Source organism: Trichechus manatus, unplaced genomic scaffold (assembly GCF_000243295.1).
Source record: "Trichechus manatus latirostris isolate Lorelei unplaced genomic scaffold, TriManLat1.0 scaffold00156, whole genome shotgun sequence".
Classification (NCBI taxonomy): Eukaryota; Metazoa; Chordata; class Mammalia; order Sirenia; family Trichechidae; genus Trichechus; species Trichechus manatus.
In genome coordinates this window covers 4,246,112-4,269,275 of record NW_004444092.1, presented here as the reverse complement: position 1 = coordinate 4,269,275, position 23,164 = coordinate 4,246,112, and the positions used below count along the sequence as shown (strand labels likewise).

Sequence of the window (23,164 nt, the reverse complement as noted above, 5' to 3'; positions counted from 1 at the left end):
AATTTATTTATGCCACTGGACAGTCCTAGTCACATTAAAGCTCCGCTTCACCTTTTCGAGGACTTTCATCTCGGGAAGTTTTATGACACTTTGTGAATGTGCAAAGTTTTTAATTAGGCTCCCTAGACAGCCCGAGGCGGCAGCAGCGCCACAAAGTCTTCACGGTCTCTCTGCTTTACAGCACAACAAGCCGCTCTACTCCTTTGAAGACAATGCAGACTATGTGTACGATGTCATGTGGTCCCCCGTGCATCCCGCGCTGTTTGCCTGCGTGGACGGGATGGGGCGCTTGGACCTCTGGAACCTCAACAATGACACCGAGGTGAGCGGTGGCGCAGGCGCCCGGGCCGGGAGGGCTGGGAAGGGAGTGCAGTCCAGCCTGTTTCTCCCTCTCTTTCAAAAACGGCCTTTTTTGGACAGACCCTCCAATGGCAGCCGACCTGCTGGCCCCCCATTCTTGACTGGCCTGAGGGGAATTTGCAGATGCATTTGCCAAAAATCATTTAATCTCACTTCATCCCAAAGCCGGGGCAGATCTTGGACAACTGATGACCCTTCTTTGCAAAGAGCAGAGCGATATGTGTTCGTGCCTTTTCCTATGGGAAAGGACACACAGGCATTTTTCAGAGCGTTATTGAAATGACTTTATTGGCAAATACTTGGAAAAGTAAGCTTTTGTAGACTCCGATTTTAGACTGGTCTCTTTAAAAGGATCGGTTGTCAGTGTTTGCTATTTGCACACTTTCTATTTTGAGTCCATAAAAGATTCTGTTGACTTTATTTTTATTTTTTTTTATGTTTAGATCTATCCTCCATTTGATTTTTACCAAGGTAAATATTCCTTGTCTAAAATATTGAACTCAAAGACAGACTTTTACAATAATTTTTAACTTTGAATATGTATATTAAACTCACTATTAAAAACAAAAAAACTGAGATTTGAACATACACATTTAGAGTAGTTCCCAAGTGGAAAAATACACATTTTTTAAAAGTAACTGACAATGAGAAAATACCTGTGTTTTAAAAGGTATGTCATAATATGTTTTTAAAATTCGCCGTGTGTATTTTTACATTTTTCCCTCCCTCAAAATTACTGAGGTGCTAATTCAACTACTGGGGTAGAGGTGTTTTTGCTTTTTTTTTAAACATGAATATTAAATGTCCTTCAGTTCAGTCAAATGAAATGGTTTCTGTATCTTTTCCTGGTTTCTGATGTAGGGCAGCTCTCCATAAGTAAGAATGGACGGGTAAGAGGAACAAGTGCTGCAAACACTATGTCAAGTGGGGAACAAGATAAAGGTCTTTTGAAGTGTTTTGAGCAGGAAGAAGCTCAGCCTTTTTAGTTAGGAAGCCTACAGCTGGAGGATATGAGGACAAGCAGACGCCCCAGTATTTTCTGTGGGAGGGGGCAGGGAAATATCCTCAGGTTCTATTGTTGAGTCATTGTGTTTTGCAAGGGTATATACACCTATAACCCCTGCTCAATCGTTTGTTTGTTTTAAATCTTTCCATTTTAAGTCCATTTTTCTTTTAACTCCAAGAGCAATGTGACAGGTTTAAGAGTTATGTGATGAAGCATCTTTGAAAATAATCAAAACAGCTTGAGTACGTGATATGTCCATCGTTTTTGATGTTGAAATGTCTATGACATTATTCTCTTAACAGAAAGATATTACCCCACATTGTAATGGTTTCCCAAAGTCTTTCATCAATGTGGATTAAAATCGTATTGCTTCTGTTTGCTAGAAGAAACTCATTCACTTAAGGCAACCAAAAAACAAACGTTTTCTAGATAGACTTATGAAACCATTATATCAGACATCAGGCTTAGCAGAGGTGATGTTTAGGTGATACCCAACTATGATACATAGGAGGGGAGTCAGTGTTCTACAAACTCCTTAAAAATTCCTAGGGAACTGGTTTTGCTTTGTTTCTTATAATCTGGATTTTAGGTAAAACGAAATAATGTCTCAACATTGCCAAACATAATTTTTTCCCTTCTTTTTATAGGTATCAAGAAACAACCACGTAAAAGTTTTGTAGTTACATTTTTAAAGAATCATTGCTGGGGGCATACAAATCATTTAGTAAACATAATTCTGTTTTCACAATATGAGTCTGATTCAGATCCAGTAATGTGCTGGACAGTTTTTTAAAACCCTCAAATCATTTTTGCCTTCTAGCAGGTTGAGCAACATTTTTCAAATATTTGTCAGATTAGGAATTAGATTTGTTTAAAAAAAAAAAAAAAGAAGAACCTGAATTCCCAGTGACTTGTGCAGGAGTGTTTTGTTGTTCAAATTACTGCACTTTTAGACCTGATTATCCCGGCTGCTATTACACAAGGATAATTCAGACTTACCTCTCTCAGTTACTGACTTCTATTGCTTGATGTAGTCATTTATTCTGTATATATCCTGTTTTTGCAATTAAAATTATTGAGGCATTAAAAAAAAAATGTGGAAATGTTTGTGAAACTAAAATATGAGAGAGAATATATGACTTATTCTATCATACATTTACCAATTTTTGAAAGGTCAAATTAAAGCAAATGTATTTTGTCATTTCCTTCATTCATTCGATAATTTTTTTTTAGCACGTGCTATAAACAAAGCACTGTGATAGTCATTTTTTTTTTTACCATTTCTAGTATCTGTGAAAAGAATTTATTTTTAAAATGGTTAAAATATTGTTTCAGTTTGCTACATTTCTTGTATTCCAAATAAAGAAAAATCTAAAAAATGTATTATATATTATTTAAAATGTATCAAAAGGTCAGTTTGTTTTGAAAGATTAATTTTTTACTATGTTAAGATTACACATTTTTATTCAAGTTTTTAGGTTGTTCATAGATAAAATCTGATGTTGAATAAAGTTTAGTATGATCCTGTATGATCCTTCTAAATTTTGGAGTTAAAAATGAACTCTGAAGACTGTATACCTGAATCACAGATTTGTTTTCTGGACAGCACACTAATAATAAAGTGTATTGACAGAATTATGGCCCATCTAAATTCACATTGTTTCAGCCTTTGAAAGGTTTGGTTAAAAATTCAGGCTGTAGCATGCACAACAGGGTAACTTTATTGTAGAAATTGTGTATTTTTTAAAAAAATAAATGAGCCGGGGACTGTTGTTTTACATTTTTGCTCACAATTGACATACAGTGATTTAAGCTGGTGAAAGAATTTTTATTGATTGCAAGATTATGTTTATACATAGATTCTTAGATATGACGGAGTTTTTATTGCTATTTTAAAAATAAGTATTGAGTCAATAATCTCATACAAACAGATGGTTTCAATTGCCTGCATAACAGAATGCCAGGGGTGCTAAGTCACAGTACATGTCGTGTTTCCATCCTAATACGAGATGTTTATTAGACACAGGTCTGAAACAGTGGCATGAGGTGATCTCGGTGGCCCTCGTTTCAATATTTTTGTTTCTATTTTTGTTTTAGTATGTATTACCTTTTTCTTTTTGAATGGCCTGTTGTCATTTGCTATCCAACATTCTTACAGAAGGCTTGTTATAAAGTTACAGAGTTCCAACCTTGAAGACAAGAGTTTACACAGCTGACAATGGCAGAGGGGAAGAGGGGACAGGCACACTGAAATTCTTTTTCCAAAATACTGAGGTTCTTGTACCAAATACAAGGTTTTTCCTAGGTGCCATTTCAGCATCTCCCCCATTTTTCCTTTAATAATAATTAATATAATTATATACTTTTTCAGATTTCAAGGTGCTTATTAAAGAAGATGTAAGATACTTTCTACTAGTAGGTAGCTACATTTTATCAGGGATATCACCCCGGGGACATTGCCGAAAGTTAGCTACCACTTCCCAATGCCCTGGTACTGCCAGAGGGAGGAAAAACAGAGAGAAAAAAAAAAAAGACAGGAGAATTTGAATTTTTGAAGTTTCTCACCTGCATACTTTCTTTTCTTCTGATCAATCATCCCAACCCAGATGAGATTTTGGGGGATAAATACTTATGTGTTTTTTTTCTGAACATTCATATTAATACGATCTTTATTCCATCACACCCACCACTTCCTGCCTTTTATAGTATCCTTAATCTTAGTAAATCCTGAAATCTCTCTGTCCATCAATCTATAAATTATGACCTGATCGTAAAGTATCACATTTAGCTGCTGTGGTTGTATGTTGGATGTACTTACCCTGCATAATCCGAAGAAATATGTAGGCCACTCACCGCCCATTGACTGTGGAAAAAGGCTCTGCCTCGTTCCCTTTTTGTTAAAGTTTCTCTTCTCTCTACCCCTCAATTCAGCAGAGAATGTGATTTAAGGACAATGAATCCTTTTTTACCCCTGCCCAAGGGATGTACGTTACTTCATGCACATGAAGGAGTGCTGACTCATCCGGAGAAATGTATCATTGTACATTAGTATATTTCAATTCATTTTCAGAGATTCTTTTTTTCTATCGTAACCCTTTTGGCAGGTTCCAACAGCAAGTGTGGCCATCGAGGGGGCGTCTGCCCTAAACCGTGTTCGCTGGGCTCAAGCTGGAAAAGAAGTTGCCGTTGGGGACTCAGAAGGCCGCATTTGGATCTATGACGTTGGAGAGGTACATGTATATACATATATTTTTGACTTGTATATCTACTTCAAAGCTCTAGTGAAATTATTGACAAGACCTTGTGGGCCAGAACTGCCTTCTGCAGTGCGTTTGCAAATTTCTGTTGACTTCAGTGGGAGTTTGGCGAGACTTCGTTAGGGCCTAATTTGGTCTTCTGTCTCCATGCACTGGACACGTTAGTTAATGATCCAAGCCTCTTTTTAGAATGCTGTACAATTCCCAGCCATCCTGTGAGAAGCATGGCACTTTCCACCAATTTCATGAGAACAAAAACTTTGCCAAATACATCATGCTAACACTGAATCCGGAAGTTTTGTTTTTCAATTTGAAAAATGAAATTTTAGTTGGTATGCTAAATTAAAATATATATGATTCCTCTTTAATAAAAGAGTAGCCAAATAATAAGGCTGAGATGAATCAGAATTTTGCGCCATTTTCACGGTATGCAGAGGTTATTATGTGAGATATATAGCTATCTGGTATGTCTTATTGCATGAGATATAAAGTATGCCTGAATATCATGATAAATATCAAGAGAAAAAAACCTCTCTATCTTTTACTGAAAGTAAATCTCCTTGAATTTTTATACTAGCTTTGTTTCATATTAAATTATCAATCACACATAAGCGTATCTGTTTACTTTTATTATATGAGAAAGTGTTGACAAAAGCATTCATTTCTGATGATGTTAAAGAATGTTTTTCCTAAAAATAAAGAAAATATTGAACTTTCAAGCAAACCAAGTAAGAGTGTTGTATAATGCTGTTTTGGTATAATATGAATCTAACATTTGTGTTCCAGGAGAAAAATACACCACGTTTGTATGTATAATGTCCTAGACCTAAGAAGTGCTCTGTGAGTGCCTGGTGGATGGGTTTAGCTAATCACACTGAGAAGGGTGCATTGTGGTTTCATCAATCAGCATGCTATAAAATTTGGCATTCTTAGGTGGTTTGTTCTACAATGAAACTTTTGATGATACATTATACACTGCTGTATGGTAGAGCTGATTGTGTTGAAACATGCTGGATGATACTTTTTAAAAGTGAGCCAGAGGCAGAAGCTAAATGACTTTAGAGATGAGGAGCTTTCTATTCTGGGATGCACAGCTCTTAAGTAAAACAACAAGAAGAATCTCTTGGTTTTGCTGAACGTTATATATTTCATTAGATGCCCCTTTGACTGTCCCTACTGCCACACATTGAGTCATTCCAACAGTGACAAAGACTGTGTTAATATTGATCCCCAGTGGTGAAATTGTAAAGGTTCTGGTGACTGTTGACAGAGTTTGGAGTCTTTGGGAAAGAGAACGCTCCCCAAGCATAAAATATTGCCAATAGTTGTAGGGCAATATTTTCTTCCATGATTATTCTTTATATTTAATGCGTGTTTTTCATGGTCTTCAACATAAAACTGAACAATAACAGCAAAAACAAATACTCTTTATTTATTTCCTTAAAAAAAAAAAGCAAACGAAGAAGGAGAATATAAAGAATTAAACAAGGTGTCTCCTTTTTTTTTCCTCCCTCCCTTCCTTCCGTCCTTCAGTCCTTCCTTCCTTCCCTCTATCCTTCCATCTTCTGTCCTCCCTTCTCTTTCCTTTTTTCTTTCTCTTCTAAGAGGTGTAATTGTGGAAGAGAAATAGATGTGGAGACATGTTTAGAAATGAAATGGCCAAAAATAGATGAAATTTTCGAACTTTTTTTCCACTTTTCTTGCTTATACACAATCTCCCTTAACTGTCTTAAGATTATCTGCAGCATTAATTATTTTATCCCTCTTTGTTGTATCCCCAGAGGGCTAAAATACAGAATAGTTTAACTGTCTGGTTTATTTAAAGGAAAGGCTTTTTAAAAAATTATTTGTATTATAATATATATTTAATATGTAATATAAATTTATATTATAATACATATACACATACATCACATACATATACACATATACACCATCTTTATGCAATAAGAAACACAACGTGTATACAGAATTTTCTATAGTAAAGTGATTTTATAGCCTATGGACAGAATTGCTGGAATATGGCTCATATTTTGGGAGTACATATGATTTTTCAGAAGTTGCTTTGGCTTATATGCAACTACTAAAACTTCTTTCTAGGTTGCTATCGTCATTTCTAAATTGTAAAGTGTTGTTATACTCATATTTCCACTATCATACTGGCAGGTCAGGCTGGCTTTCATTTTTGTATTATTGCCCTTACTTTTCTAAGTGATATTATAGACTATAGAAATGTCTGCAACTATAGGCCAGTCTCGCCTATTGTCTGGAGTCTAGACAGGCTATAGAAATATCTTCGTGACATATAATAGGCCAAACAATTTGTAGAGTTGTTTATCCCTACAAATTCACTACCAGGAAAAAGAAAAAAAAAAAAAAAAAGGATATACTGCTTTATTGAAAGCAGGTAATATTATAATCTAGTCCTTTTCTGAATGACCACAAATCAAGGTAGGCTTATACACTTGAACGGTTCTTTCTGTATTGTTTGGTCATATACAAAGCAATCTATAGCTAAGAAAAACTCAGCTAACAAAATAATCTTTGTCTTAACTACTTTTTTTTTTCTAAATATTTTTGTATCTCAATACATTGATTTTACTTCTGGAGAAAAAAAATGGCTTTTCTCTTCGCTCACCTTTCTGCCCTATTCTAAATCTCTCAAGACCAAGTCTTGTAGAGCCACCACGTGCTAAAAGGAAAGATAACTTCCCTGCGGCTGAGGCTTAGGTGAAGCCTACTTCTGAGAGATGGTAGATCACTTCACTGGCAAATGCCAAGGTTATTGTAATTACTATTGTGTCACTCACCAGCCTAGAACTGACAAAGCATAACTGTACTTAGAAGACAAGGGCAGCATCCAAACAGTAACTCACAAGCCTTCCAAATCACCTAAACTGCAGAAAGCCATTCGGAGTGTTTTCACAGCAAACTGGCCTATTTAGAATTAGAGGTCCCATCTGAGGCTGGTGCACGACTGACAAAAGGGAAGGGCCTGGAGCAGGAAGGAATTTAAGAAGAAAAAAAAATACGGCATTGAGGAACAATTCGCCAGTAGAGTCTATTACCATTATCTGTATTCAGAATTGTTCCTCTGGTCCTCATTAAAACTATGCCCCTCACCAAGGTCACGCTGGCCTTTGGATGGAAAACCTTGCTTGTGGAACCTTCTAGGAAAGAAGGTGAAACACTTTTAGATAATAAGCCTTTTACTACAATCCATATAAGAAAATAAATGGTAGTTTTTAGAGTACACTTTGTCCATCCATTTTCCGTGGAACTTTGCTACATTGAATAATAGGTCCCTGTCTGTGGGGAGACATTTCATGCTCAGATTCTTCCAGTGTTGATTTGACTAAGACGTCTGTTAGGTGGGAGAGGATGACAAAGGCAGCAGGCTATCTTTGCCAAGGTCCTATATTCCGCAAGCAAGACTGGCTTCAGGGGGTTGCAGCCTGCGCTTAGGACAGCCCTGTGCTTGCTATAATGCTCCACCGTCATTGTCTTGCAATTGTTAAAAGCATTTTTCACGAGGGACCTTGCATTTTCATTTTGCGTTGGGCCCCACAAATTATGAAGCCAATCTTGTCCACAAGAATATTGATCTTAATACCACTCATGATGCATATCAGAAATAAAAAATTTTGGCCTTCACCTAGATCATTAGAAAGGAGAAATCTTTAGAAATTTGGTTAAAACGGAGTACATGCTGTATGGTCTTCTTATTACCTATTTCTACTTAAAACTACTTAAAAATGTTGATTGAGGGTAGCAATGATTTTTACGTTATGAACGTCATGAGGCCCAGAAAAAGAGAGCTGAAGCCGTACTGGAAATTCTAATTCCCCTCCCTGCCGCCCCATTCTGATTACATTGTATATTTAACTGAAAGTATAATATAATTTTGGGAAAGATTCCTAGGATGCTTATTATGATTGGAGGGGAGTAGGGTAGGCTTTCTCTGTCCATCCCATTGTGCAGACCTCCCTGATAAGAAAGACTTCTGTGACCACCAGTGGAGACGTCCTCATTCAGGTCCACATAGGTTTGCCTTCCTGTGAGACCTGGCACTCGACGAGAAGGGCACTACAGAAAGTGACTCTGGTGTCACCAGTCGCTAACAATCGTCTGCCTCATCTCCTGTCCCAGCTGAGGCTGCAGCTGCTGCAGGGAGTCCCAGCACAGTGCTGCCATGATCATGCCCTCCTCTATTATGTACAATTATCCTCCATGACTTCTAAGATGATGGCAGAGGGCAATGGCTTGAATCCAGATTTACTGATGCAATTTATTATGAACTTCTGAAGGGGTGAACAGAGGATTGTATATGAGCTCACTGAAACCACCAGATTGAGTTTGTCCATCCCCAACCCTCCTTCCCCCCCCCCTTTTCATTACATTTAAATCACAACGGCATGAGTAATATCTTGGGGCCTGTGACTAAGAATGTAAAATGTAAAAGAGCGACAATGTTTTGGGGTAGGTCACATGATGCTTTGTTTATATAGCACACATTTTTGGTTGTCTTATTTCAACATTGTATCTGCAGAGTATACTGTACACACTTATTTTCACAGATAGGGGTCTGTTTTCTTTGTAGAGCAGGTGCTCAACTCCATTAGCATAAATGGAAGTTATGTGAATCCAGCAAAAGACAGAGAAGATCCCTTTTTATGATCTGGCAATCATTTTAATTCTACTGGTGCATCTGAAAAGTTGCTTACATAGGCAGCGATGGCATGAACCATTTAAAATGTTTTGAGACCTAAAATAAAAAAATGAGCCTAGCTCCTGAATAAGTTTTGGGGACTTTTCTCTCCACACTGTGGGACGCAATCTACTTGTTTGGGTGCTATATGATCCCATTCAATTAATTGAAACATGGTAAGATAACAAGACATGACTTAACTACAAATATAGCCTGAAAAATGTTGAGTGTATCCGGCTTCAGTAGGCTCATAGAGAGCTGTTAATCATTGTTGGATTTTTTTAAAATGATGTGGGAACACACATATTTGAAAGAATTAAAAATAAAGATTACTCAGTGCCACGGCTCCTTTACTCAACAGCACGCTTTTTCTATATGGAGTTGATCTGAACTGTGCGTGGGCCAGTGAGTATAGAATTATTCACGTGTCCTGATGATTGATAGCCAGGCCTATCTACCTGTCTTTCTTGCAGATGTGTTTTATAGAAAGCCCGCTGCCATTGTCACTGCTTCAGTGCTGTCATACAGATGGAGCTGTCATAAATATCCCCTAACAACTATGTTTGCTGCTTATCCGAATTAGTTAAAATGCTGTTTGCAGCTCCAGTTTTGAAAGAAGAAGTTTATCTTCAACCTCCTATTATTTCTTTTTCCATTAACCTCTTCCAGGGAAAATTTTGTTTTCAATTGGCGATAGACACATAAGTTTCAAATCCCTGATTATACTTTTACAGTCGTCAAATGATAAAGTTTCAAAATGGTTTTCAGCTTAAACTAGAATTTGCAGAATAAAATGGCAATTTAAAAACTGTCATTTGGGAGATGAGTAAATCTTATCGTGGTAGCTTTATTTGTTTGGTGTCCCATTCACTAATTACCGAAGAGCATGTGCCTAGATCTTTAAATTTTAACTCTTTAAATTTTGGCAGCATTTCAAATAGCGTGTTTGATATGACTATTTTAGGACCAAAAAAAAAAGCAGGATTTTATTACAAATTTCAATAAATACAATCAATTTGGCATTCATTAATATTTTTAAAGGGCCTTGCAAAATTTTGGGGCAGGAAAAAATGCAGGTGAATGTGAAAGATCAAACGTAACTGCTGTAAAGTAAGTAGAGTGTGATTTTAAATATCCATTTGAATATATTTTAAAGCTGAAAACGAAAAGTTTATTTGGAATCCCTACAGGAAAAATGGCCTATATAGTGTACTCTAGAAATAATCATCAAGATATAATGGATAAGGACTATTAAGAAGTGCTTCAAACGATTTTTATAGCCAGCACGGTTAAGAATAAAAGAAGAGAGATCCAATGTGCCAATTCCCTTGCACTTAAAATAGCAGTTCCATGTAGTAGCATCTGATAAACTGGAAATGCAGGGAGTTACAAAGGGTTTGGGTGGCACAAAATAAATACAATACATTTATGGTTTTTAAGTGGATTACACTTAGGCAATAGTTGTTTGCTTTGTGGGATACTTTGTGTTTTCAGTAGGATGGGCCTCCATCGATTCTCCACAAGGAATCCTGTGCCTTGAATATAAATAATCCCTCTTCTTGGGACAGGGGGCTGTGAAGAATTCAAAATATGAAGTTAAACCGAGTTTTTGTTTTTGAGATTAATTCAAATAAGAGTTCCTTAATGACAAAGAAATGCATTTGAAATCAGTCAATTTAATTGTGCTTTCTGAGGGCCGTTACCCGCTGCTGCTGACTAAACCTTGACAGCCTTCAGAAGAGGCGAACAAAGCTGGTATCAGCTTAGCAAAGTCCAGTTATGGCCACCCCAAACACTTGTGTTTCTCATTAAGTGAATGTTCCAGTAAGTTGCTAGATTCTTGAAGGTCTTTGCAAGTACTGGCTTATTCTCCAGTAGATAAACAATGTTTTCTTTAGCTGATGCTAAACATTTCCGTTGGTTTTCTCCATGGCAAAGAAAAGACTTAGACATAAATTCTTTCATAATGCCAAACATCCAAATAACAACCAAAGATTCAAACATCCAGTTCTGTCGATGATACCTAGATAGAAACAAAACATCAGCTGATGTTTTGTTTTTTCGTTTTTACCTGAATTTTTACTGTTAAAGCTGCAACACTGTGCAGTTAAGAGCACAATAGGCATATTTGTTTGGGCAGATTTTGGGTGCTGATAAATATAATTATATAAAATAAACCACTTTGAAATAGTATATATTAATACATTTCTTGGTCATGATAAATTATATCTATTTGAAATAAAAGAATTTGGGTAAAATGTATGATTGTAATTTTAGTATTAACTTGATTTCTTCTAGGAAAAGTACTTAATTTTAGAAAGAAAAGGCACTTTTAATTCCATTAAATTAATGTTATAATTATTCATCTTATAGTAAGTATAATAACAGTGTCTTTCATTTGGATAATTATATATGTAAAAGACCAGGATTAAACTAATTATTATATAATGTGCTTATTCAGGTAGCATTAGTTTATGAAAATGGACTTAATAGGATTAATATCTTTTCAAGCTATTTTTTTTCCCTAAATTGTTGAGAAAATACTTATGACTTTTATGTACTGTGGAGTGGTTGATTCAATGAAAAGAAAACCTTACTATCTAATTTTATGAAAATCAAATTAATCTGTGTATAGTAATTTGCAATAGTCAATGAAATTCATATATTCTCATTTTGTTGATAAATGGTCTATGAATATAAGCCTTCTGAAACCAGAACCGATTTGTATAATTAATCATCTTTATGATTCTTCTCTGGTTTCAAACTGTCATCTTCAATAGCAGTTTGGATTCTGAAGCACTCGTTAATTATAGTGTTAATTTTTTTTATGGCTGAAAAAATTGTGTTTAGTTTCAGAATTTCAAAACTGCTAAATTTGTCTTGAAAAACTGCTGCTTAGAACAGTAGCCTCAAATCACAGCTTAGACCAGGCGAGTGTGAAGCTGCTTCAATCATCTGTGAGTCTAGATTAATACTTGCCTGTATAGAAATGGAAAGTTATTTGTTTCTTACATGTGTATGTGTGCTTCTATTTGTATATCTAAAATATAATGTGAAATCAAATATCTGCATGTTTCTGTGTAAATATTTATATACCATGGAGGTTGGACTTGCAAAGTGAGGAAGTGAATGAATCATTATATTCCAATTTCAAGGAAAGTTTGCATGAATTTTTGAGAATGTCAGCTATCAGAACCTCTTTTAAATTTTAAAACATGAATTATTTACCATTTAGGAAATATCAAAGCTTAACATTGTAGAAGAAATTTTGTGCTCTTACTTTTAGACTGGTAGATAAAACTGATCAATGGTCAATTTCTAAGTTCTCCTAATGACCAGCAAGTATTTTCTCAACATTTAGATTAAATATTTTATTTTTATTTGTGTCGGCATTAAGGTAGAAAGTAGGAATATCTCCTATTATCATAAACACTAGCCACCCTTTTGACTTAGAGGAAAAAAAAATTAGGTTAGCAACCTACCTTTGGTTAATCACATTCCTCAGTAGACTTTTTCTTTGGAAAAATCTTTGGAAAGCTGTGCCCACAAAAACATACACCAAGTGGATACTTGACAATTATCTGTTTGAACAGAGTAACCTTGTCTGGCACAGTGCCTGGCACATACTAGGCACTCAATAAATATTTGATGGGTGAATGAATGATTCCCATGTGAAAGTTGGGGAGTTAGGTGAAAGCTTAATTGTGTGAAGCATTCAGAATGCAGCCTCTAAGTTGGCTGTAGATTGATGGAGGGGAAAAAAATCCATTTATATATTTGCATGGACAAGGAAATTTAGAAAATATATTTAGGAAAGATTGCTTATCTTTCTTCCCCAATCTGTATCCCAGTCCCCCTCCTCTCTTGTGCTTTTAAAACTGAGCAATCGGCCACTAGTGTAATGAAAGCATAACAGTTGATTCAAATAGTTGTCAAACCACTGGAAAAATGCTTCCTTTTCATTGTGCTTTTTTTGGACACTATAGATATGGTAAATCACGAACTGCATTATAAAAATACCTCTTTTATGCCCAAACATTCAGTAAGAGGGAATGACATTTCTTTTATTACCTTGGTAAATGTTTTTAAGGTGTTTAGCAATAAGTCTTCTTTTTTGTCAAAACTGCTTGGATGCAGTGGTTGCTAGGAATTTACTAGAAAACCTGTAGTTAATAATATCAGGAAAAGAAGGGATATATGTTTAGTCAGCTAATATGACAGATCACTCTGAGTTGCTCATGCTTTTCCTTTTTCCTATCATTTTCTTGAGCTTTTGTGTTATGGAAAAACAGCGGTAATTGAAGTTGAAAAAGTTTATTTTCCGCTATTGCCCATCGGCCAATGTTTTTTTTAGTATTTTCTCCATCTTTGAGACAGAGAAACTGAGTGTTCCAAATGAAAGAAAAATAACGCTGCAAAGATTTCGGAAGAAAGGAGAATGATAAAATTTTAATGCATATGTGAACAAAGTTGTCTTTAGTGCTTAGAGAATTAACTCTTTCGTCTTCATTTATTTGGTCCCCTCCCCCCGCAACACACAGGTAAAAACTTCAGAATTTTGTCATGTTTCTTATAATGTTGCTGAAATTTAACATGAAGAAATTTTTCATTTTAAAATGTTAATGTCTTAAGAACAGTGTTTAAAATAAATTATTTCTTTCTTTCTTATATTTGCTGACTTGTTGAAATTGTTAGAGCCGTATTTGTTACTGTTTACTCCCGACTTTTATGTCCTATATTTATTTCATTTTTAAATTAGGTGGTAATGGATTTTTAGGAAGTGTTGTTCTAAGAAGCATGTTTTCAAAGTAAACCACTCACTTAATAGTCTAGAGAAGAGACCTTTGGCAGAAGGGTGTCAAGCTGCATGGGTGGATGATGGCTCCCTTCAGTGGGATTTTCAGATGAAAAGAAATTTGTTCTCTCTTAACCAAAAATAGTCAGATACCATATGTTAGAATGCTGCTAAATTTCACAGAAACGTTAACTGATTGACTGGTAATAGCAGACTCTAGAGAGCGGAGACTAATGTAACTTCTACTTTTGACTTCTCTGAAACTGCTCTAAATACTAAGTTACCACACAGTATATTTTTTTTGTGGTAGAATGCCGTAGTGTATTTATGCCCTCTGTATACTTCATTCTGGCTTAGAATGCTGGTCCGTGGTTTCATCCATTGTTAACAGTGATGCTAGACTCTCCCGAGAGTTAAATACAGTGGAGCTGTATTTATTTGAAGCGGGTATGCTTGGTCATTCCCGTGGCTGTTTCATTGCTTATTACCTCCCACTTCGCTTCCATCTGTGTGTGTGGCAAAGGGAATTGTCCTAAAAAATATAGGCTTGCTCTGAACACAAATGTGTATTTGTATACCAGTAAGCCCACAATCTCATGAATATGGGTGCCATTAATAATTGTAGTTTTTAAAACGATTTTAGAGCTTAGAGGGGTTGGCCGGTCTTTCTTTGGAAACCAAGATACACTTCTGTTTCTGTAAATGCATTCAAACAATTGATGCATATTAAAGTGAAAATTTGTGAGACAAGTTTTTAACAGAAAACTTTAATTTTTAGGTTAATACAGGAGATGAGTGTTGTGTATCTGTTTGGAATCAATGGTTAGCATAATAGTCACACAGACTCTTTTTTTAATGACTCCATTTAATTGAAAGATTACAAAGCCACTGATGAACCACACACCCATGGAATATTTATCCAAGACCTAGAGTCCTACTCGTTTTAATTCATTTGCCATGCTTAATGTATCTGAGAAACCAAACTGAAATTATTGTCTACTTTCCTAATGTCTTCCTTAACGAAGTTTTTTTTTTTTTTTTTTAAATTAACCTACTTTTACACCAAGTAATGCCCAAGACAGGTATTTTTACCATAAAAAAAAAAAATACATTGCATTGGGCTGGTAGGAGTTACTGCAGATAATGCAGTTATTTAAAATCAGCTGCTAGGTACTATAAACCCTTTAAAATTACTAACAAATGAGAGAGGCCTGACTGAAGGCTGTTCAGAATGGTTAGCCATGTGCTTATAAAAAGGGACACATGAATGATATTTGTATGTTTAACCCTGGTTATAAAAAGCCATTTGATTTTTATAACAGCATGTTTGGCGGTTACAAAGCCTTACAACTTGAGGTAAAAATGTCAGATCCCACTGTAGAAAGTGCCATGATAGGGAAATAGCTATATAAATCTGTATCGGTCATACGCGGAAAAGAAAAAAAAAAAAAAAGATGCGTGTATGAGTGTGTGTGTGTGTCTTATAAGGAAGAATTAGGTTTAAATTTCATTTTTTAAAGGAGCAGTAAAAACATTCAGAGAATTTTTCTTGAGATCTGAAATAACTCTTACCCCCCCACCCAGCCCATGAAAGTTAGCTATTTTAAAAACTTAAGAAATAATTTGTATGAGTGTTTAAGAAATCAAATCTGATCAACTATAAGGTAAACTATAAAAAATGCAGCTTTATATAAGTGAAAAGAAGAAAATGGAAGAAAAGGGGAAAGGAAGCAAGAAAATGAGGGAAAAAAAAATTGGAGGAGGGGGAATATCATTAAGAAGGAAAAATAGAAAAACAACATCATTATTCAGGGTTTATAATGTGCCAAGCACTGTGCTAAGCTCATTATATTTCACTGACTGAGTTAATATTCACAGCAGACCTAGGAGCAGTCCTAAAATTCCTCTCTCACAAGTGGGGAAGTAAAGATAAGAGATGCTAAAACTATAAATTTCCTAAGAATACACAGCAAACGAGTGGCAGAGTTGGGACTGAAACCATGATCTGACTGATAGCCGAGGTGGAAAAAGTCAACCCCTGAGCCGTTCTCCATATCCAATTATTCCACAATCTGTGCCACACAGGTAGTCTGGGCGAGATACCCAGTGACTAGACTGATGGTTGATTTTAGAGTGGGGCCAGGCAGAGTGCAGAGGCACCCACCAGTTCACTCAGGCAAAGGGGGCAAATTCATGGCCCCGCCTCAGAAGAAGTGGGTTTTTGTTGTTTTTTGTGTGTGTGTTGCGGGGGGTGGGGGGGTGGGGCAGAGGGGGGGAGGGTGGTGGTGATGGAACTTAGTTACAAATTTATGTTTGCACTTTTGCTTTTTTTGTATTTGATCTTTTGTCTCTCAAGAACCTTAGAAGATTAAAAACAATCTTTAGAATCTTCTATTAGGTGATTCAAAACACATTACCTGTCTGCCTTGGTATGCTGGCATTTCTTAAAGGGGTGAGGCCTTCCGATTGCCCCACTCTAAGGTGTGAGAATTCTTGGCATTTGGCAGACCATTTAGCTACCTGTCCTCAGCTTCCTATCTGTTACAGAGAGGGCTATACCTTGCTCCGTGACATCCTCACAGAGCAGTCATCAGAATTAACTCTTTAAAATATTTTTTAAAAAACACAAAAATTCTGTAGAGTGGATATATATGCCACATATATATTTTTAGGAGCTGTTCAATTAAAGTGACAATTTAAAGAAAAAGAATGCATGACTATTCCATGAAGAACTCATAGTACTTTCTTTGCTTAGATTACCTTTCTCATCTTCTTCACATCCCGGTTGTTAAATGGGTCAGACGTCATCATCCCTATTTTACAATTGAGGCTATGAGAGGTTAAGTGCCTGACCATTGCCAGTGACTGAAATGAGCCCAGGACTTAAGTCTCCTGTCCAAATCCAAGGTTCATTTTACCTCCTCTTATGACCAAATTGCTACCTCAGTAACTATTTTTGGCCTCAGTTCCCTCGGCTGTAAAAATAGGGTCAAACCATATCTGTGAAGATGATCCCTTTCAGAGCTAAGGTTTTATTATCTCAGGAACCACTGCCTGAATGCTTTTGGTATAAAAATGCTTTATCAATTTAACAAAACAAATTAGGAAACAATCATCTGTCTGGCCGTGGACTGGCTATTGGAGAACTCTGTATATGAAGTAGCAGGAAAATCTGAGTCATCCCTGATCTATAACATGGCCTTCAGTGGATGAATTGGGAGGCAGAAAATGTTTCCAAATCTGCTCTGATTCAGTACAATACTGGACAATTGTTAGGAGTCCTTCTTCATGGTGTTCCTTTGATTTAACTATGTTACATATTTTCTTCACTTTGCTTTTCATAGATTTTTAATTGAAATTATTCATCACCATTAGAAACTTATGAATATTTTTCCTATCACAAATGTAAATTGCCTAGAAATTATTCTAAATCATTATTTTCAGGGACAAAAAAATCCATGGCAATGCTCCCGATTTAGCCTTTGATGCCTTGCTAAAAACTTGAAAAGATGCTGAAGCGATGCGATCGAAGTGCCGTTTGCTCCTCTGCTGCTTGCTTGACGGACAACATAGTCCAGAAGATGTTGCAGTTGTCATTATAAGAAAGTAAATTTTAAGCTATTCATTTTTGGAACATCAGTGAACTTAAAAAGAAAAAAGTACCCACACATTTGCCCTTAGAAAATATGTTAATTAATTTTAATCTACATTTCATAGTCTTCTTACGCCAAAATGGTTGACTGCTTGCTATATCTTTAATCCCTAGCTCAGTGCCTGGAATATACGTAGTCCTCAACCAGTGCCGATTTAATGAGTATTGAATAAAAATTATGTGCTAGACAGAAGAACATGAGAGCAGTCTTATTCTTTAACTATGAAACTTGAACAGAGATTTTCGCTAATAAATAATTGAGGTTTACTGGACTAAAAGTCTCCTGGAGAAAGTCTCAGATGCATGTATGCTCCTTAGCCACATTTCTAGTTATTTCTGATCAGAGAGTTTCAGGTGAAAAGAGCCTTGGACCGTGAAAAGTGAGAAGAACATTTCTGTCCATATAGATCCTGTTTGTAACTGTAGGCATCAGCTGTAAAGTAAAATAAAAACAATGGTCTTCTTATTTGTAAAGAAACCTGTTTGGTCTTACCTACAAGTAATTCAAATGTCAGAAACTATTACTTTGGGTGGGGAAACAGCCTGTGAATACACATTCACACATTCAAGCTAAGATTATACTCCAAGTGCTTCCTGATGGTGATATTGAATTCTAAAAATGGGGCAGTCTGCAGTTCACCTTCTAAATCTAACATCACAATCATTTAATCATCTTGGGTTATTTTTATAGTCAAAGAGATGAAAAGTCTTAATAGGATGAGGTGGGTAAAATTTATCCTAAGTTTCTAGAAGCATTTGTGTTTCCATCATGAACCAAAGCAAATTAATAATAGTTCTATTAAATTATGATATTCTACAGAGGAAAATACTTGGCAAAAATTTTTTTTAAAACAACAAAAAACAAGCTTCTAATATTTTCCCAACCTAAATAGAACTTTAGAAGATCAAAAAGGGGTCAAGGTATGTTAGAATAATGTGAAACCTTTTGTGAAGACAAATTTGTATTTTTAAGGGCAAATGTTGGTCTTACATAGAAGCCCTGGTAGCACAGTGGTAAAAGCGCTTGGCTGCTAACTGAAAGGTTGGCAGTTCGAACCCACCAGCGTCTCTTCGGGAGAAAGATGTGGCAGTCTGCTTCCATAAAGATTTACAGCCTCCAAAACCCTGTGAGGCAGTTCTACTTTGTCCTGTAGTGTCACTATGAGTCAGAATCGATGGCAGTGGGTTTGGTTTTGGTTGCTCTTACAGTACTGTTACTCACATGCCCATAGAAAAAGTCAAATACAGTTTCATCGTGGGGTTATTTTCTTTTGTCTATCAGACATATTTAAATTTGATAAAATTCACTTTTAAAAAGTTAGATGTGCGATTTTATATATTATAAATGATACTCAATTCTGTCCCAAACTCTATTTAGGCATATTCAAACCTTAATATTACATAATCTTTGCTAGGATTGTTTCTTAACAATCTTGCCATTATTACTGCATGAAACTATATAAACATATTTACCTATTTTCTCACTGTAGTAGTATATTGTTTCTCTATATTAATAAAACAGTAAATAACCAAAAACCTAACCCATTGCCCTCGAGTTGAGCTCTAGGGCAGCTCCACATAGTTCAGAGTAGAACTGCATTCCATAAGGTTTTCAGTGACTTTGATAAGGAGCCCTGGTAGTGTAATGGTTAAGCACTTGGCTGCTAACCGAAACGTAGGGGGTTCAAACACACCAGCTGCTCCATGGGAGAAAAGACCTGGAGATCTGCTCTGGTAAAGATTATAGCTTACAAACCCTATGAGATAGTTCTACTCTGCCATATAGGGTCGATATGAGTCAGAATCAATCCCATGGCACAAAACAACAATAACAACAATCTTATGGAAGTAGATTGTCAGGCCTTTCTTCCACAGCACCACTGGGTGGATTTGAACCATCAACCTTTGGTTAAGTCAAGAGCAAACCATTTCTGCCACCCAGGGAAGCCTGTAAAACATTACAAATAATATTGTATGTTAGCTTAAACGTGTACCACTTTGACCAGTGTTTGAAAGCAAAACTCAGCTCTTTATGAGCAATATACCATATGTTATTAGTAAGACCTGGGTTTTTCCAGTATCTAAAGTTATACAAAGTTATAGGGTACTTTAGTTTGATTCTCACCTTATACAAGAAAAAGATAATAGCATTAAATCTCTAAGTTGTAAGCGTGTTATCATGATTCGGCTTTTGTAATTTTACTTGGGTCTCTTCCTGGGCTTTTGTTGTGTGTATTTTTTGGATAGACTTGTCAGGGCTCAGAGGAGGGGAGAAATGGTGGACCTATTCTTTCATATAAAAGTGATACCAGCCCTTTGCTGCTTATGCCTTTTGTCAGCTCTTTTGTACTGTATACTTTGGGGGCCTCATTTCCCAAGTGCAGTATTTTCTAAAACTGAAGAGAAAAATGGAGAATAGTGAAACATCAGAAAAGAGCTCAAAGCAGGAAAAATGGATTGAGCAAAGCAGTAACGGCATCATCCAATACTATCGAAAACTTGTGTCATAGCCTAAAAAGATACTTGGATTCATTTCAATAACTAGAGAAATATTTAACCACTGCAAAACTCATTCATATGACTAAATGAGAATTCTTAGTGGTACTAACCAAAAATAAAAAATAAAAACCCATTGCTGTTGAGTTGCTTCTGACTCATAGCGACCCTATAGGACAGAGTAGAACTGCCCCATAGGGTTTCCAACGAGTGGCTGGTGGATTCGAACTGCCGACACTTTGGCTAGCAGTTGAGCTCTTAACCACTGCACCACTGGTATTACGTTTCTCAAAATAAATCTAAGAAGTTACTTCTCCCACCTGTACATCATTTCCAGAATTACATTCTTGAAATATTTAACTTTAGTCACTTTGAATCGGAATCGACTTGATGACAATGGGTTTGGGGAGCCCTGGTGACACAGTGGTTAAGTGCTCACTGCTAACCAAAAGGTTGGTGGTTTGAACCCACCAGCTGCTCTGCAGGAGAAAGATGTGGCAGTCTGCTTCCGTAAGGATTGCTGCCTTGGCAACCCTATGGGGCAGTTTTACTCGTCTTGTAGGGTCGCTATAAGTCGGAATCAACTCCACGGTAATGGGTTGGTTTGTTTGTTTTGGATACTAGAACACTAATATATGCATTTACTTTGTAGAATGATAATACCACCTTCCAATAAGTAGTCTTGGACAGATAGTATCTGGGAGTATCATCCCTTGTAATAAAAATTTAAACTTCTAATCATTTGGCTCTGGATAGTGGGTAATTTTCCAGCTGTAGGAGTGATCACAAAGCTTAGCTTTATTTGTTTTATATATTTTATTTTTAAAAGTGTATATTGATTAGGATGAATGTGTTCTTAATATTTACGGACTATGTGAATAGCATTTGGATTTCACCATCTTATAGGGTAATCCTTCCAGAAAAGAGCTCTAAAATCTAAATCAGTTTTGTTCCGTATGAAAACCATTCAGACTTCTATTCAATCCTGTTTCTCATCTTCAAATAATTCTCTTTTCTATTCCAACACTTGCATAATATCTTTAAGCAATTCATTTTTGGTTGCTATGTAAAGAAATCATTTAAAACAGCTAATAAAAATTCAGAAAGGTAATTTGCATTGGGGGTGGGGTTAATTTCCTCCATGTTGAATTATGCACGATAGACGATATTATTTGGGAAATTTTATAAATCCCCTTTTTTGGCAAATGTGTATAGCATACTGGCTAAGGCTGCAAATACTAGAACCAGATTACATGGGCACTGACGTTTGCTAGTTGTGCAACCTTTGTAATATTTAATCTTTCTATGTCTTGATTGTTTCTTCTGTAAAATGGAAATAGTAATATTACCTTATATAGGACTTTTGTGGGATGAAATAATATATGTAAAGTATTTAGAACAGAACTCTTGGTGTTAGCTACTATTACTATTATTCATAGGTATCAACATAAAAATCTTGCTGAAAAGGCCCAAGCATTATCTCAAATTAGTAAGATTTCTTTGCATATGTAACGTATACACTTGCCATGTATATTGGCACATTAGCAACACTTTAGATAAAGGATCAATAGCATTGACTAGAAAGAAAAATAACACAGTTATTTCAAAATCTTGGTCGATGTTGCAGTTTTTATTTGCTATGTTAATTGTAAGTCTGGTCTTATGAATTTTCATTACTGAGAGCACTTTAACATGGCTGCTAATAATTATATAGTTTACGTAAGTGGTAAAAGTTTTACAAATTCCTTCAGTGACTTGGCTTCCAAGAGCCACGTTGGTCTATTATGTTGTTAGTTTAAGAGCAACACTTCTGGGGACCTAACCGATTCAAGGAAGATTATTTTGTTTACGTTTCAAGACTCCTTTGTGAGGCTTCAGGGCTTTCAGACGTAAAAGATACTACCTTATTCACCATTTCTCCATTGATTTGCTTTACAGCTTGCAGTTTCCCACAACGATGAGTGGACTCGATTTGCCAGGACCCTCGTGGAGATTCGCGCTAACAGAGCTGATAGCGAGGAGGAAGGCACGGTTGAGTTAGCTGCCTAGTGGAAACCAGCTGCCCCTGCCCCAGTCCCCCACCTTCCTGGTCCTAGAGCTCAGCCTCCACAGTCCTCTCGTCTGCTTGTATTCAGTGCCCATTCAGTATCAGTATTGCTCTGACATTTTGGGTGCCATGTTGTGCCAGCTTTGCTCCAAATGTTCCAAATTTATCCCGCTGTGCTCTCCACCTGAAACTCGCCAGAGCATTTCTATCTTTTGTGTCTCAAAAATGAGGGGGGGGGGAAACCTTTATGGGTTTAGTTGTTGCCTTTTAACTACTTAGTAGCTGTATTTATTAGCTGGAAACCTCTGGTTAACTTTGTGCTTACATGCACTTATGGCATAGTCCTATTAAATCCATATGAAGCCAGATATGATTAGGTGCAGATGTGGTGTGCTTCATGGTATGGTACAGGGCCAAAGACTTGAGATGTGGTGTTTCACATGGTGACTCACGTTATGAATGGATTTACTATAAGAATGTTGCTGCTCCTTATTTATTGTGGTGTGCTGCATGGAATGTATTTATTTGAAAGCATTAAAATAAACGATCCTAGAGCATGTGCATAATGAGAGGACTGCATTGTCTCTCTGTGCAGTTGAGGTTACATTAAGTTCCAAATAACAATTATAGTATGTCAGTTCCACTGAGGACGTGAAATCTTTAAAGGTCTGTTGCAGTGAAAGGAATGATTTTTAATGCCTATTATTTCCAGGTACTTTAACAATATTTCAAATATAGTTGACCATTGATACTTGTCATTCAAGCAAACACAGTCTGACAAAAGTCTGTGGTTCCTAAATATGACAGTAGTATTGCCAATAAAATGTTCCAAACCAGGTCTGT

General features: G+C 36.3%; 1 protein-coding gene across 1 annotated transcript; it reads left to right on the top strand.

Moving 5' to 3' along the window:
* Window positions 1-82: 82 nt before the first annotated feature.
* Window positions 83-22,323, top strand: LOC111822311 (cytoplasmic dynein 1 intermediate chain 1-like). The gene is made up of 3 exons (XM_023740520.1): window positions 83-322; window positions 4,471-4,596; window positions 22,213-22,323. Exons 1-3 carry the CDS (start codon window positions 83-85, stop codon window positions 22,321-22,323), a joined length of 477 nt encoding a protein of 158 aa, XP_023596288.1.
* The last annotated feature ends 841 nt before the right edge of the window (window positions 22,324-23,164 follow it).